Below are 15,509 nucleotides of genomic sequence, written 5' to 3'. Positions count from 1 at the left end.
TCGGGAAGGTGAGCATCATGGAATGCCAGTTTAATAGAACAAAGTGTTCTTGCATTGAGGGTGTACTTGAGTGGAGGCCCAATGTCCATCTGCTACCTTAATACTAAATCTATAAATATATATGCATAGATCTATTTCCCCATCGTCTTATATAAATATATTTTCATATGTACATGCCTGTATTTAGACCTCTATAAATGCCCTTTGCCTCCTAGTTTCTTCCTTTATTTCCTTTTACTTTCCTCTTGTCCCGCTATTATGTTTAGCCTTCATTTGGGTTTCAGTAATTCCTTTTGGGTACATTGCACTTGATCAAGCCCCACCATGCCTCCTACACCCTCCTCGCCATCGATTTGGGATCACGTGTTGTCTGCTTGTCCCTGGGGTTGTTAACACCCACTTTGTGTATTTCATCAGTGCTATTCAGCTGACTCATCCCTTCGTTGTGACCCTTCAATAAGAGGATGTCCAACTGTCTACAGATGGACTTTGGGTCTCCACTCCAACCCGCCTCATTTGCATTGATATGATGGGGTTTTTTTTGGTCTTCTGATGCCTGACACCTGATCCTATCAACGACACCTGTGATCACACAGGCTGGTGTGCTTTTTCCATGTGGGCTGTGTTGGTTCCCTGCTAGATGGCCGCTTATGTAACTTGAAGCCTTGAAGACCCCAGATGCTGTATCTTTTTTTAAATTTTTATTTCAGTATGAATTTTAATTTAATGTAAAGAAAAGCAAAATCCTAACAACTGAATCATTAGCATACATCATCACTAAATGAGAAAGACTGACGTTAAAGATTTCATTTTGCTTGGATCTGCAATCAATACTCATGGAATCAGTAGTCAATAAATAAAATGACATATGATGTTCAGCAAACCTGTTGCACAAGACTTTGTTAACGTGTTAACGTGTTAACGAGCAAGGATGCCACTTTGAGGACTAAGCTGTGGCTGACCCAATCCGCAGTGTTTTCAAACCCCTCATGCATGTGAAAGTTGATCAGTGGGTACAGAAGACATCAGAAGAACTGATGCCTTTGAAGCACAGAGCTGGCAAAGACTATTCAAGATACCATGGACTACCAGGGAAACAAACAACCTGTCTTGGAAGACATTGCCAGAATTATCCTTAAATGTGAAAATAGAGAGAAGCTGCCCCAAGTACTTTGGACATTCTAACAGGAGAAACCAGTTGCTGAAAAAGGTCATAATTCTTGGTAGAGAGTCAGCAAAGAGGCAGAAAACTCTCAATGAGATGGATTGACACAGTGGCTGCAACAATTGGTTCAAATGGTGTAGGAGAGGCCTGCTTGACTGTGTTGTGTGTAGAGTTACCATGTATTGTCATTGACTGGAGGCCACCTACAAACAATAAAAGCAATGCCTAGGATGATGTTATCCTTGATGCATTTCAGTCCATGTGAACAACTCCCAGTGTTCCTATAGCCATGCTTCATTCATTCCACATTGTGATTATTTATGGATGTTAACAGCTCGCCCTTCTCATTTGGAGGGATGCCCTAACAGCAAATGAAATTCAAAATATTTGAACTAACCAAGATATTAAAGATGACTCTACATTAACATAGCTCTTGCTCTCTTTTTGAGCAAATGGGGCTTGATCGAACTACCTTCAAATGGTGCTCATTTCCCAGAAAATGTTTGCCTGCTATTAGTAAGGGTTTCAGTCCCTAACCTCTCTACAGTGTGCCACCAATTCCTTCTCCCTATTTTGTCCTTAGTCTGGAAGCTCTGCTGAAATTTATTCACCATGGGTGACCATTGTGTTTTTTGAAATACTGGTGGTATAGCATCCGATGCTGTATCTTCTAATAGCCAGGCACCATCAGCTTTCTTCACCACATTTGCTAATGCACCCATTTTGTCTTCAGCAATTGTGTTGGGAAGGTGAGCATCACAGAATGCCAGGTTATTATAATAAAGTGTTCTTGCGTTGAGGGAGGACTTGAGTAGAGGCCCAATGTCCATCTGCTACCTTAATATTTAACAAAGAAATATATGTACATAGACTATATCCCTGCTGTTACATATTAATATATTTACATATATACATGCTTATATTTATACCTCTCTAAATGTCTTTTGCCTCCTAGTTCTTTATTTCCTTTTACTTTCCTCCTGTCCCACTGTCAGTTCAACCTTCATTCAGCTCTCTGTACTTCCTTTTGGCTACATTGCACTTGATTGAACCACTCCAGGCATTCTATGCCCTCCTTGCCATTGATTTTAAATCTCTTGTTGTTCCCTTGTCCCTGGGTTTGTTGGCTCCCCCTCCCTTTCCCCCACCTCCTCCTCCTCCTCTCCCATGTCTCCCCAGAACTGTCAGTCTTGTTCTTTTCTCCTCAGGATTATTTATCTGGCCTATCTTATATAGATAGACATGAGGGGAAAAAATGCCTGTAAATAGTTCCAGGTCTGTCTGTAAATAGTTCCAGGTCTGTCTGTAAATGGTTCCAGGTCTGTCTGCTGACCCTTATGAATGTTTTCTGATCGGGTCTGATGACGTGCCAAGCCCTGTTCCCTGAGTCAGAAATCTGTTTTCAGGATTCCTCGGGGACTTCGTTACTTTGCTCCCTTTGCTTCTCTGTTGTGCTCCCTTTGTGTTTCTTTTCAGGGTGGGGTTGGAGGTGGGGTCAGACCGGTCACAATTCACACACTGTCTCCAGTGCTGTCTCCCATTAAAAATTTATTTAGAATTATTTTGAGAAAGTATGATAAATTTTCCGTCTATGTAAATTAATAGGGTGGGACTACTGAATGTCTTGATCAAAGATTTTATAGAAGAATCCTGATCAAAAGCAGAGAAATGTGGAACAGAAATTCAAGTTCTCTGTCATACCTCCAGGTGTCTCAGGGATCATAAATGAGGTCAGTAGTAAGATTTGTATAACCTAATTTCTTAACTAAGTTATTCCGATGTTTTGCATTCGGTCAGGATATGAAATTGGCTGCATCATCCACAGGAATAATGTCTGAGGTCAGGTGGTTCACTGTGGCCATTGATTCACAAGGAGGCATATCAGTATTTCTGTGGGAGCCTGTGCTTTGTGAAGCTTTTACCAGGTGAATTCAGTACAGCTCCTCTTGATGAAGGATGTGCTGTGGGGTTGATCTTTTGCTGAGAGTGTCAGTTTAACACCTCTGAAAAACCAGTGACAACTTTTTTTTTCACCCTAATGAGAAAGAACTGTTTTCCCCCTTTCTATGATCAGTTGAAAGAAGATGGATGCACAGTGTTCAGCCAAAGTCAATGCAAGAAAGAGGAGGAAAGAGGCAACCGGGCCCAATGGGGCAACAGAGGACGATGGAACGCCTTCAAAGGTGGCACGCTGTGCAGTTGTAAGTAAAGAAGAGATTTCTTTGTTGAACTCTTAACCTGGTGTGAGGAGGGTAGAGAGTGACATATGACATTGTTATCAGTGTTACGTCTTAAATAATGGAAAGAAGGCATAGTCATTTTATCTTTACAGTTGGAAACCTTGTGCTTTGCTAGCAGGTATAATTCACCACTGTGTCGCAGACGCTTTACGTTGGTGTTGGAAAAAGAATGTTATGAAAACATGGAGGTTTTTTAGGTGCTAAAGTAGAGATCAGTTCTATACTAATGGAGTAGAGAATTCCGGGCTCTAGGAAGTGATCTGATGCATGGTATCTTATAGGGCTTAGTTTTCTGGACCTTACAGGCTTTTCTTCCCCCCATCTTTCCGTTATTCTGTTGCTGGTGTATCTTAGATGAGTCCTTTTTTCTACTGCTGCCAACTAATGCTCTTTTATCTGTGACATTATCTTTGTGTTGACTAGCTACTGCCCCGTGTTAGATGAAAGCTTCTATTTTGAGCTGCCATCCTGTCTCAGGTTGGCACCCTTCTCAAAGTTTTTCCTAAAATCATGTCACAGAACATTTAGACACAAAGTTATCATTGACACACATGAAGTCCATATTATTATAACGTACATGCTTCAGGACCCAGCATCAGGATTATTTGGTTCTTCATATGAACTGTTAATGAGATTTTAGCGACTATCTATTGTTTTGATCTTTTGCCATCAATAATTTGTAGCTATTTTAAACATCAGCTGTGTTTTATGTCCCACAGAGTTTTTTTCAGTCATGACTCATTGCCAAAAATCATTCTTCAAGGCTTTAAGGATACAATTTTATTCATGTGTTACTGATAATGGCTAGAATAACAAAAAAAATACAACTCCTTCTAAATATCGAAAAAACACAAAGAAAGTTTGAAGACTTTACTAATGAAGATCAAAGACCACTGCTCTCATTATAGATTATATTTCAACAAAAGGAAACAGAGTCCTCACAGTGGGGCCAATAAACATCATGACAAATGAAGAAAAGATTGAAGTTGTCAGGATTTCATTTCAGTTGGATTCGCAATCAACACCCATGAAAGCAGCAATCGAGAAATCAAATGATGTGTATTGCATTGGGTAAATTTGCTGCAAAAAGTCCCTTTAAAATGGTAAAAAGCAAATCTATCACTTTAAAGACTTAAGGTTCACCTGGCCAAAGCCAAGCTATTTTCAATTGCCTCATATGCATGTGCACATTTGACCATGAATAAGGGGGGCCAAAGAAGAATTGAAGATTTGAATGATAATGTTGACAAAGAATATTGAATTTACTATGGCCTATCTCTTGTCAACTTGTGAAGGGGTGGAGTCTAGCTTGTCAATCAGGTCATAGCCAATGAGGCCTCTGTGTGGGCATTCTTCTGAAGATTCTGGGAACTCCAGTCTTCCTCCCTGGAGGTGGGACACACATTCTCTCTCCAAGACATTCCTGTTGACAAGCCATTTGGAGCTGTGCTGATGGAGCCAGAGCCTTGGAACTGGAGGACCCACATGGAGACCCATACCAGGGCTGAAATGCTTCCACCGCCACTGGAACCACAAGACTTTCCACCCACTGGCCTGTGATCTTCCTGCATTCTACATCATTGCATGTGTTGCGTGAATCTGAAGAAGAATTTATAGAGTGGTTCGGACATAAGGGCTAATATTGGACTTATGGACTTGATCTGGACTGGGATATTTTCTTAATATACAATTACTCTTTATATAAAGCTCTTTCTTAGATACATACGAGTGTCTTTGAGTTTGTTTCTCTAGTCAACCCAGATTAACACACAGAGGAACAAACTAGGGTCACAGTGCTCCTTAGAAATAAGAATAGCTAGACTGTCTCATGCATTTTGGACATGTTATTAGAATGGATCAGTCCCTGGAGCAGACCTAATGCTTAATAAAGTAGAGGGTCAACAAAAAAGAGGAAGACCCTCAATGACATTGATTGAAACAGTGATGGTAACAGTCAGCTCAAACTTAACAATAATTGTGAGGATGGCACATGACCAGGTGAGATAGTTTATTGTGCCAGCCTGGCTGATAAACACAAGTGGGATTAACTGAAGGGCAGAGAGATAAATGGCTTGGTGAGTCTCGCCTTTCTTGTCTCTCGCTCTTTGATCATTGGACCAGTGTGCGGCTGCCTTGCTTGTCCTGTGCCTCAATTTAAAGGCTGCACTACCTGTGGGACGCCTAGACTGTGGACTGTGTTGCTGTAAGTTGAGGTCCCTTTAAGACATCTCTGGAGCTGGGGACTGGCAGTTGGTGACCTGGCTGGCAGTTGGTGACCTGCCTTCTGATTGGCTGCTGTGCTGACATAGCCTAGCTCTCTCTATATATAGAGGAAGATCTGGCAGCAGACTGGACTGGAAGGACTGCTAGTCTCTCACAACTCTCTCATGGCAGTGAGTTGAATTGAGCCATTTGTAGTGCTTTATAATTTAACTGTTTATTTCTTGTATTATATATTTATCTGTATATGATTCAACAGTTCATTTTGTTATATATCTAATTATCTTTATAAATAAATATATTAAATTATCAGCAATTTGGTTTTATCTCTCTAGAGAACCCTGTCTAACACACCAGGTATGGTTTCATTGAGCTGAAATACAACATATCCATAAAAATAAAGTCTACAGTTTATTGTGGGAAACTGAGAATGGGGAAGAGAGTGTTTGTGGACAAATTCTCTATGCTCATATTTGAGGAGTTTGGGAGGTAGGGAGTCTGGTGGAGGGAGGACTTCACACTCATGAGTTGGAGATGAATCCCAGTTCCATTCTTCTAATTAAAGTTATCCTCCTCAGCATCTCCCCTTAATGATGCCAATCTTAAGATGCTTCTTACAAGCTCATGGTTGCTTACTATATGCTTCAAGGTTATCTGCCTGAAGGTTGTTTGCCATCAAGAACAATCAGACCCTATTGTCCTTAGCACCCTAAATATGGCCTACTCCCTTCTGATAAGGATATAGATTATTCCCCTGGAGAAGAGCTTTGGGACACACCTAAGGTCAAACCAACGCAGGGACGGCCAAGCTGCCATCTTAACTCTAGAACCTGCCCCCACTGTTATGTATGTGCCTTCCTGTCACATGTATGCCCTAGTACATCCTTTCCTGTTTCATATGTGTATGACACGGCTTGCATGCCCCAAGATTATATAAACCTGTTGGAGAATACATTAGCACTCTCTCTTGATCCTGTCATTGGAAGAGGTGAGCCCTTGCATGCTTGTCTGATGTTTCTTTAATTTACCCTTCAATTACACAGTCTCCCCTTAGGAGCCATTCAGTTGTGGAGGTCGGTGGGCCCACAGTTTATTAAGATACAACTATCTTGAAAATAAGTACAAAGATCTTATTTACTGCCCCACTATCATTAGTTATTTGTTTTAGGATTTTGAAGACTGTAAAAATAACCATTTTAAAGGTAAATAAGAAATTAGTATTGCCAACTAATTTCTTTATAATTTATTTTATTTTAAGCTAAAATCTCCCTGTTTTCCCATTCTTTTATCACCCACCCTCCCTTCATTCTGTGAAATGATTAGAATTTGTATTGTACCCGTTAGTTGCTCTTAAATAGTTATGGGAGACCAGTTAGGAATCATCAACTTTGGATTCCATTTCTCTTTCCCTTTTTTTTCTTTAGGACTTACCCCTTTCAACGACACTGTATAAATGTGGCATGTAATTGAGATTTTTGTCTTGGAGCAAAGGAGTCCTGGTTACATGATGAACTGTTAACTGTAAGATCAGCAGTTCGAAATGACCAGGTGCTCCCTGGGAAGAAAGACGAGGCTTTCTACTCCCGTAATGATTTATAATCTTGGAGACCCCCAGGGACAGTTCTACCCTATCTATAGAGTGACCGCGAGTCCGAATTGACTTGATGGCCATGAGTGAGTATGAGTCTTGTACCAATTTATCTTTCGATAACCACCTTCCTCTCTAGTAATCCAAAAATGTAAGTTTTATGTCCTTTAGCCATTGATCAATTTCACCTGGGCTAGTTTTGGAGGATCCTTGTACAAAGAGAAAATCATTTCTGCTCCAAGACAATTAATAGTTGTTTCCAACCAATTGAGCAACAAAAGCAACTAGACTCCACAAATAAGCAGCATATGCCCCCAGTCCTGATACTGTATTGATGTTATTGATGAAGGCAGTTACCTTAGTTTCCTATTGCTACTGTAACAGATTACACAAGTCCAGTGGCTTAAAACAACACACATTTATTATCTTCCAGTTGGTTCTGAAGTTCAAAGGGTCTCCCAGATTAAAGTCAAGGTGTCAGCAGTGCTGCATTCCTTCTGGGGACTCTGGGAGAATTTGTTCTCATGCACCTTTTCCAGCTTCTGGAAGCTGCCCACATTTCTTGCCTGGTGGCCTATAGCCAACAATTATATCACTCTGAGCTCTGCCTCTATTTTCACACCTCCATCATTGATTCACTCTCTTTCATTTGAAGCTCTGTGGGAGAAAAATGAGGCTGTGTGTTCCTGTAAAGAATTATAGCCTCAGGAACTCTATATAAGATTGTTATGAGTCAGAACCAACTTAATGGCAATAGATGGGTGGGTTTCACTTAACCTGGGAATATATTGTGGCCACTTAGCTATCCAGGATAATCTTCCATTTTAAGATACTTAAGTAATCATACCTGTAACTTCCCTTTTGCCATGCAAGGTAACACATTCTCATGTTCTGAGGATTAGGACATCGATATCTCTGGGGTTGGGGGCGCTGTTTCATACCCACAGCAAGTAAACTCAAAAGTAGACTGGGTAGGAGAGTTGAAAAGTGATTGGTCAATGAACAAAGCAGCATTATTAATTTATGAATGTTTCTCAGAGAACTCCAAGCAGAGTGTGGTGGTAGGCGCCAATTCAACAATCTCATGTGGAGTAGGGGCAAGTTGTAATGAACTGTGTGATATTCTCGGTGAGTCACTAGCTAGTAGTGGAAAAACAGAAGCCACTCATCTTAGTGGAATGGGGTCTGAGAAGACATAACTTTCTTAGTCCTTAGAACCTGGTGAATCTTGATGGTTAAAATTTGTTTTTCTTTATGTCACAGATTAGTTCAGTGAAGTGATTCCTCTTCCACGGTCCTCCTTGGACAGATTGGCTCTAGTCTCAGGAGTGGTCAGTTACTCACTGACCCAACAGGAAGAGCCTACCCTAGCGGGGGTCATGGCTCCTAAATAAACTGTCTGCTTCTCCGCCCTAACTTGTAATTGCTATCTTGGAACCCCTTTGAGCTCTGCAGCAAAAGTGAACGAGATTTTTTCCTAACTGCTATATTGAAATATAGTTGACATTTCCTACAATTCACCCATTTGAAGTGCAGTACACTATAGTGTTTTCAGAGTTATGAAATCAATTTAAAAACACTTTCATCACCACCTAAAGAAAGTCTATACCGATTAATAGTCACTTTTCTCATTTTTCTTCAGCACCACTGTTCCCATTTCCCTCCCTGCTGCTCCGCCTCTGGCAGTTCCTAGCCTACTTTCTGTCTTTGTTGATTTACCTATTCTGGATATAAATACAACACGGGGTCTTTTATGCTTGGGGTTGTCCACTTAGCATAATATTTTCAAGATCTGTATATTAGCATGTATTCCATTACTTTTTGCTACCAAGTAATATTCCATTGAATGCATATGCCACATTTTATTTATCACTTATTCAGTGAATGGACATAGTTACATAGATAAAATTTTATTGCATAATCATAATATTCCAACAAGGCAGTAGGTGCCAGATGTATAAAGATGAAGAAAGTTGTCTTCCTTTCCCTCTCATTGAGTTGATCTCTACTTGTGGTGACCCTAGAAGGCAGAGTAGACCTGCCCCTGTGGGTATCCAAAACTGTACCTCTTTATGGGAGTAGAATGTCTCTTATTCCTCCCATGGAGCAGCTGGTGGGGTTGAACTTGAAGTTTGCAGCCCGATGTGTAACCAGTGTACCACCAGGGCTCCAGCTGGAGCTCACTGGCTTCGTCAAAGGACCTGCCTGAATGTGGGAAAAGAAAAGGATCACCAAGTATTAGGGAGTGGGGTTGGTGACTTTCTTATTCTCCTTAGGACTTAACCCCTTCAACTACACTATGTAACTTTGGTGTGTCCTTGATGTTGCTGTCTTGTACCAATTTATCTTTCATTCACCAGTCTTTCCAGATTCTCAGAGGGTGGATTCTTTCTGCAATATTTCTTATTCCTTTTCATACTACATGGCTTTCCTCTGGATGCTATAGCCCTTTTCCCTGGCAATATTGGAGGAATTTAATCCCAGGAAGGACTTGTTCCCATTTGAACAAAAAGTTTGGGTGAAAGAAAAATGTTACTCTGTGCCATCCCGGAACTTTTCCCTGAAAATGCGTAACCCCCTTGGAGAATAGGCGGCGTGCTGGAGAACCCATGTCAAGGTCTAGCCCCGTTTTATTTGAGTTGCCGCCACTTCCTCCTTGGTAAGGAACTCCCTGATGCTGCTTCACTGGAATTTTGAGGATTGATGAGTTAATGCACATGAAAGTAACCAGAAGAAAAATCATTGTGCAAGCAACATTGCATTTAGAAGATAGTTAATAATTTGGGAAAGCATGATTATCATTATGAATTATAATAGTTAATGCATAGGTTTATAAATTTACTTTGCATTTAGAAACTAACTTCTTAGATCAGTGACTATCAGTTCATTTTGTTAGCATAATAAAACTGGTTCTATCGAATGGAAGAGGAAATGAGGTTGATGATAAACTAAATGTGTTGGGTGCTTATTAAACGTGAAACATTGTGCTAGTTACTTTTCTTATGCTATTTTTTTTTAATCCCCACAGTAGCCTGGTAGATTGTAGGTATTGTAATTTTCTGTTTTCTAGGACAAAGCTTTAAAAACTTGCTATAATTGTGCAATTTTTAATTGATATTTAAGATTTTTAATTGATATATTAATTGGGATTTAAGATTTTTTAAAAACCTAAACGCATGCCCTCTCATTTATATGAGGGGTAAAGGTTTATGGGAAAATTCCATGATCTTTTCACTACATTTCCCCATTTTTTGGAGTCCCTTTGTATTTCACTGTCAGGTAGTCAAGTCTTGAAAACAACATTTTGGGAATCCCTTGAAGTTAAAATGTAGACTTGTCTGGAAAATAGACAGAAGCCTCAGTCCTGAGAAGAGAACAAAAGGGGTTTTCAAAAATACTACACATTCTGACTGGCGGCGCCGCTCGGGAAATCAAGGCTTTACTGGTGCATTGTAGCTGTAGAACCAGAGGTCTCCTTCTCGCTGCTTTGCAGGGATTGTTTGAGTACGTAAAGCTTAGCCAGGAAGGGCAGCTGCATCTGCCTTCTGCGGTGGAACATAAACAGTATGTGAGGAGGATACTTTGTATATTTTTTAAAAACTTTGTGTATTTTTTAAAAATTATGATAAAATTCACATGACATAAAAACCACCATTTTAATAATTTTAGGGTGTATAATTCAGTGGTTGATAGTCTATTCACAATGTTGGACAGTGCTCACCACTATCTAATTTTGAACACTTTCATCACACCAAAAAGAAAGCACTCACTCCCCATCCTCCTCTCCCCTCCCCACTTTGACCATGAATTTACTTTCGGCCCCTCTAGATTCCCCTATTCCGGATATTTCATCTAAGTGCAATCAGACTCTATGGGATCTTTTGTGTCTGGCTTCTTTCACGCAGCACAGTGTTTTCAAGGTTCAGCCATCTTGTGGCTTATGCCAGGGTTTCATTACTTTGATGGCTGAATAAGAGTCTGCTGTCTGGCTGTACCACATTTGGTTTCTCTCTTTATCCATGGATGGACATTTGGGTCGCTTTTACCTATTACTTAAATTTTAAGTTGCCTCACATGTACTGGACATCACAGAAGAAATTAGAACCCAGTGGGGTAGGTGGGAGGAGGGAGAATGGGACTGACTTCTTCATGGGTATGAGGTTTCTTTGGGGAGTGATGGGACTGTTTTGAAAATAGATAGTGGTGATGGTTGGAGAATATTGTGAATATATTAAAAACCATGCAATTGGATACTTTAAAATGAGTGAATTTTGTCGTGTGAATTATATCCTCCCTCCCCCAAATCTATATATCAATAATGTTAAAGGCATGGCCTATTGAATCTTAATGACTTGTTTGTTATTATACTATGCTGTATACTTTTACAAGTGCTTGAAGTATTGAAAAAAAAAGTATGTGTAACCTTCCTGGAAACAGCATTAATTAAGAATTGTAAAATATACATGCCTATGGACTCAGTTGTATTTCTTGATATTTATTCTAGGAGAATAGAGGACAGAAATCTGTGGACACATTATTTTAGTATTGGAAAATGAGAAGCAACTTAATTATTCAATAATCTAGAACTGGAGAAATTAATTTTTATATATGCAAATATAAAGTAATTTAAAATGATATGATGGAAATATACTGTATATCTCTCTTTTTCCTCATATAATATTTTTATTGACCTGTCTTATTCATTTCAATATATGCTTTTCCTTCTAGTACAGTTCTGTTGTTCAGTCCCATTGGGAGGGGCTATACAATCATGAATGCTATCGACTCACCCCTGCCCCTCACTACTGTGCCCTCAGTGAATCCTTACTCCTGTCAGTGTCTCTGAGAGGTCATCTATCTTGACTACCATGTACCATCATCTTTTTAAAAAAATTATGTATGCATGTATGTATGTATTACCCTCATCTTAAATGTACAAATGTACATGCACAAGTCTAACATGACCAGTGAGGTATATCACCTATGGGCCATCATAGTAAGGGGTGGAAATCTTAAGGAACTAGAGGATAGTAGTGTGGTTCGTCAGTCGCACCCTGGATTTATCCTCTGTTCCGTGAGACCCTATTAAGAGGGACTGTCCAATTGTCTTGCTGGTGGACTTTGGGTCTCCACTACATCCAGTCCCCTCATATCAATTTGGATGTGTGTTTTTTTGAACTCCTGGGACCTCTTGCCATTGATACCTTATGATCACACAGCCTGGTGTGGTGTGCTTCTTCCATGTGGGCTTTGTTGTTTCCCTGCTAGATGGCCACTTGTATAACTCCACACTTTTAAGACCTCAGACACTATAGCTTTTGATGCCTGGGCACCATCAGCTTTCTTCACCACATTTGCTTATGGACCCATTTTGTCTTCAGCAATCGTGTCATTGAGGTGTGTATCATACAGTGCCACATTATTAGAACAGAGGTAAGATTTAAGTAGAGGCCCAAAGTCCATCTGTCTCCTTGTTGTATTTACATATATATGTATGTACACAAACATACACATATTCATATATATATATATTTATACATTTTGCACACACATACATTGAGTTAGTTAGTTTAATGTGCCAACCTGGCCGATAAACACATGTGGGGTTAATTGAAGGGCGGAGGGATAAATGGCTCCGTGAGACTCTCCTTTCTAGTTCTCGGGTCTCTTGCTCTTTGATCATTGGGCCGGTGTGCAGCTGCCTTGCTTGTTCTTTGCCTCAGTTTGCAAGCTACACTACCTATGGGACACCTAACCCATGGACTGTGTCACTGTAATTTGAGGTTCCTTCAAGACCTGCTTCGCCACACCATTGGAATTCACATCTCCTGAGCTGGGGACTGTCGCACCCTGTCATCTGGCTGACTGTTGGTGACCTGCCTTGCTATTTGCTGCCTGTGGCCAGATAGCCTGAATTGCTCTACAGAGGACTCCCCGGTGGCCCTCAGGACTTGAAGGACTGCCAGTGTCTCTCAACTGTCTCACGGGCGTGAGTTGCACTGAGCCATTTGTACTGCTTTATAATTTAATCACGTTTATTTCTTATGTTATACATCTATCTGTATATATATATATATATACACACACATCTATCTGTATATATATATAATTATTAGCATTCTGATTTTGTTTCTCTAGAGAGCCCTAACACATACATATATATATTGGGTTATGCTTTTTTGTTTTTCCTCCTACCCCACTATTATTCTTGCCTATTGTTCACCTCTTAGTACTTCTTTTCCGATATAATTCAATTGATCAAACATGCCCAGAAAAGCTACATCCTCCTCATGGTCCATTTTAGAACTTTTACTATTCCCCCTCCTCCCCTCCCATGCCCCCAGGAACCATCATCCATCTGACAGGTCTCCATAAGACTGCCCATCCTGCTTCTCTTGTATAGATCAATACCAAAAATTAAAAACAAAAACAAAATAACAATAAAAGATTAAAGCACACCAACATACCAGAGTAACAGGGATCATGACACAGCTGCATTTGTGTCGAAAGGCGAGTTTCCCATCTGTCTACGTTGCTGTTCCACGGTCTGGGATGGAATGGTCTTGTGCCCCCCATGTACGCCTTTGACTTTCATATACTCTATCTTGATGGTCACACTCTATACTGTGAACAAGATTACAAAGCAGTTAATCCTGTTTGGGGAAAAGACATCTTTATTTCCATAGGAAGTAAGAGAAAAAAGGTCTAGAAGATTTAGTCTGTGTGTTTAAAATGTAGCTACTTTGTACTAATTTGATTGCAAATGATTTTTGTTTCTTTTTCCCCTTAACTGTATTTTCTAAAGTTATTATAAATAATACATGCTTTGTAATGAAAAATAAAAATCAACTTGATGTTAATTATAGAATCATTCATGGAGAAGAAATAGAAGAATAATTTATTAGTGATTAAAATTGGTTAGTGTCCAACCTTAACCTATGAATTTCTTTATCAGCAAAGCTCCACCTTTACACCTTCCCCACTAAAGTTGAAAAGATTTTTCCCTGATTATAATCTCTCTCTCGTTGCTCTGCCTCCACAGAACTGTTGCTCTAGTTTCCTGTCTTACCTTCTGACTGTCCTGTCTTATCTCTTCTGCTTGTATGCCAAGGGTTGGCAAACTACTGCCAGCCCACAGAGGCAATCTGGCATGCCACTTAGTTTTGTAAGTAAAAACTTATTGGAACATAACTGTACTCAATAATTTACATGTTGTCTGCTGTTACTTTCACCCTACAGTGGCAGAGATGAATCATTATAACAGACATTATAACAGACATAGCCTGTGAAGCCTAAAATATTTACTCACTAGTCCGGGACTCTTAGATTGGTGGTTCAAGCTGCCCCTACCCCCCACCCCAGAAGACAGACTTGGTGGTCTGCCTCCAAAGGCCCAGCCTTGAAAACCCCTCGGAGCAGCCTCACTCTGCACACGTGAGGTCACAGTGAGTCAGAATGGGCTCAGTGGCATCTAACCACAGCAGCCCTTTGCAGAGCAGTTAGCTGACCTCAGTTTCTATGCCACAGTTAGCCATTTTTTAATTGACCTTAGAACATCTTAAATCTTTTTGTCTCTTTATCCTTTACTCTTCTGCCTCCCTTCCATTCACCGATGCCTGCCCTGGATCTGGTGCAGTTTCTGTTAATTCTTTATTTCCCTTTTCAGGCCTATAAACCTTTTAAAGATTAAAGTGTCTAGTTTGATCTTGACTAGATGTAGTGCTTAATGATTCTGTCAACCATTTGCAGATGATCTAATACATCTTTCACAACCTCTTCTACTTTCTGGAGTGAGTTTTCAAGCTCATTCCAACCTTTCTATGGTCATTTCCTTTAAAAATGACTTTATTTTATTGTCATTTTGAGAACTAATGTCTTTTTAAGTATAATGAGAAAATTGAGGGCAGCAGGTGTTTTTCTATATTTTCCCTTAGCATCCTTTAAAAAATAATATTTTCTTTTAAAAAATTAAAATTTTATTTTAAAAAATTTTGCTTACCAAAAAATGTGATCTTGCTTGTTTTAGGGATCACACCTTCTCCTTATTTTCCTTGAGACTATTCTCTTACCTTACCCCAGATTTTATCTCCTTAATTATTTGTTTTTCTTACTCTGGCATTTTTAATATCACTGGCTTTTTTTTCTATCTTGGACACAAGCAGATCTCAATTAAAAAAAGGCAGACAAATGATACTGATCCTTCTTTCCTTTCTACCACCTTTGTTTTCTCTCTCATGATTTTCTCCTTTTCCTCAAAGTTGGATAGTTTAACTATTATGTGCCTTGGTGACTTCTT

The 15,509-nt window shown here is 39.8% G+C and overlaps 1 protein-coding gene across 3 annotated transcripts in view; it reads left to right on the top strand.

Moving 5' to 3' along the window:
- The window catches only part of PCYT1A (phosphate cytidylyltransferase 1A, choline), a 61,300-nt gene that overhangs the window by 20,792 nt on the left and 24,999 nt on the right, over positions 1–15,509 (top strand). For all 3 annotated transcript variants that reach the window (XM_004712258.2, XM_045287550.1, XM_045287551.1), the window contains exon 2: positions 3,240–3,366. In XM_004712258.2, the coding sequence (XP_004712315.1) occupies positions 3,250–3,366 (117 nt within the window). In that variant the 5' untranslated portion in view covers positions 3,240–3,249. The remainder of the gene's footprint in view (positions 1–3,239; positions 3,367–15,509) is intronic.

The sequence above is a fragment of the Echinops telfairi genome, unplaced genomic scaffold, assembly GCF_000313985.2.
Source record: "Echinops telfairi isolate 266 unplaced genomic scaffold, ASM31398v2 ScPeMD7_17;HRSCAF=63, whole genome shotgun sequence".
Taxonomy (NCBI): Eukaryota; Metazoa; Chordata; class Mammalia; order Afrosoricida; family Tenrecidae; genus Echinops; species Echinops telfairi.
This window is presented reverse-complemented; position numbering and strand designations above follow the sequence as displayed.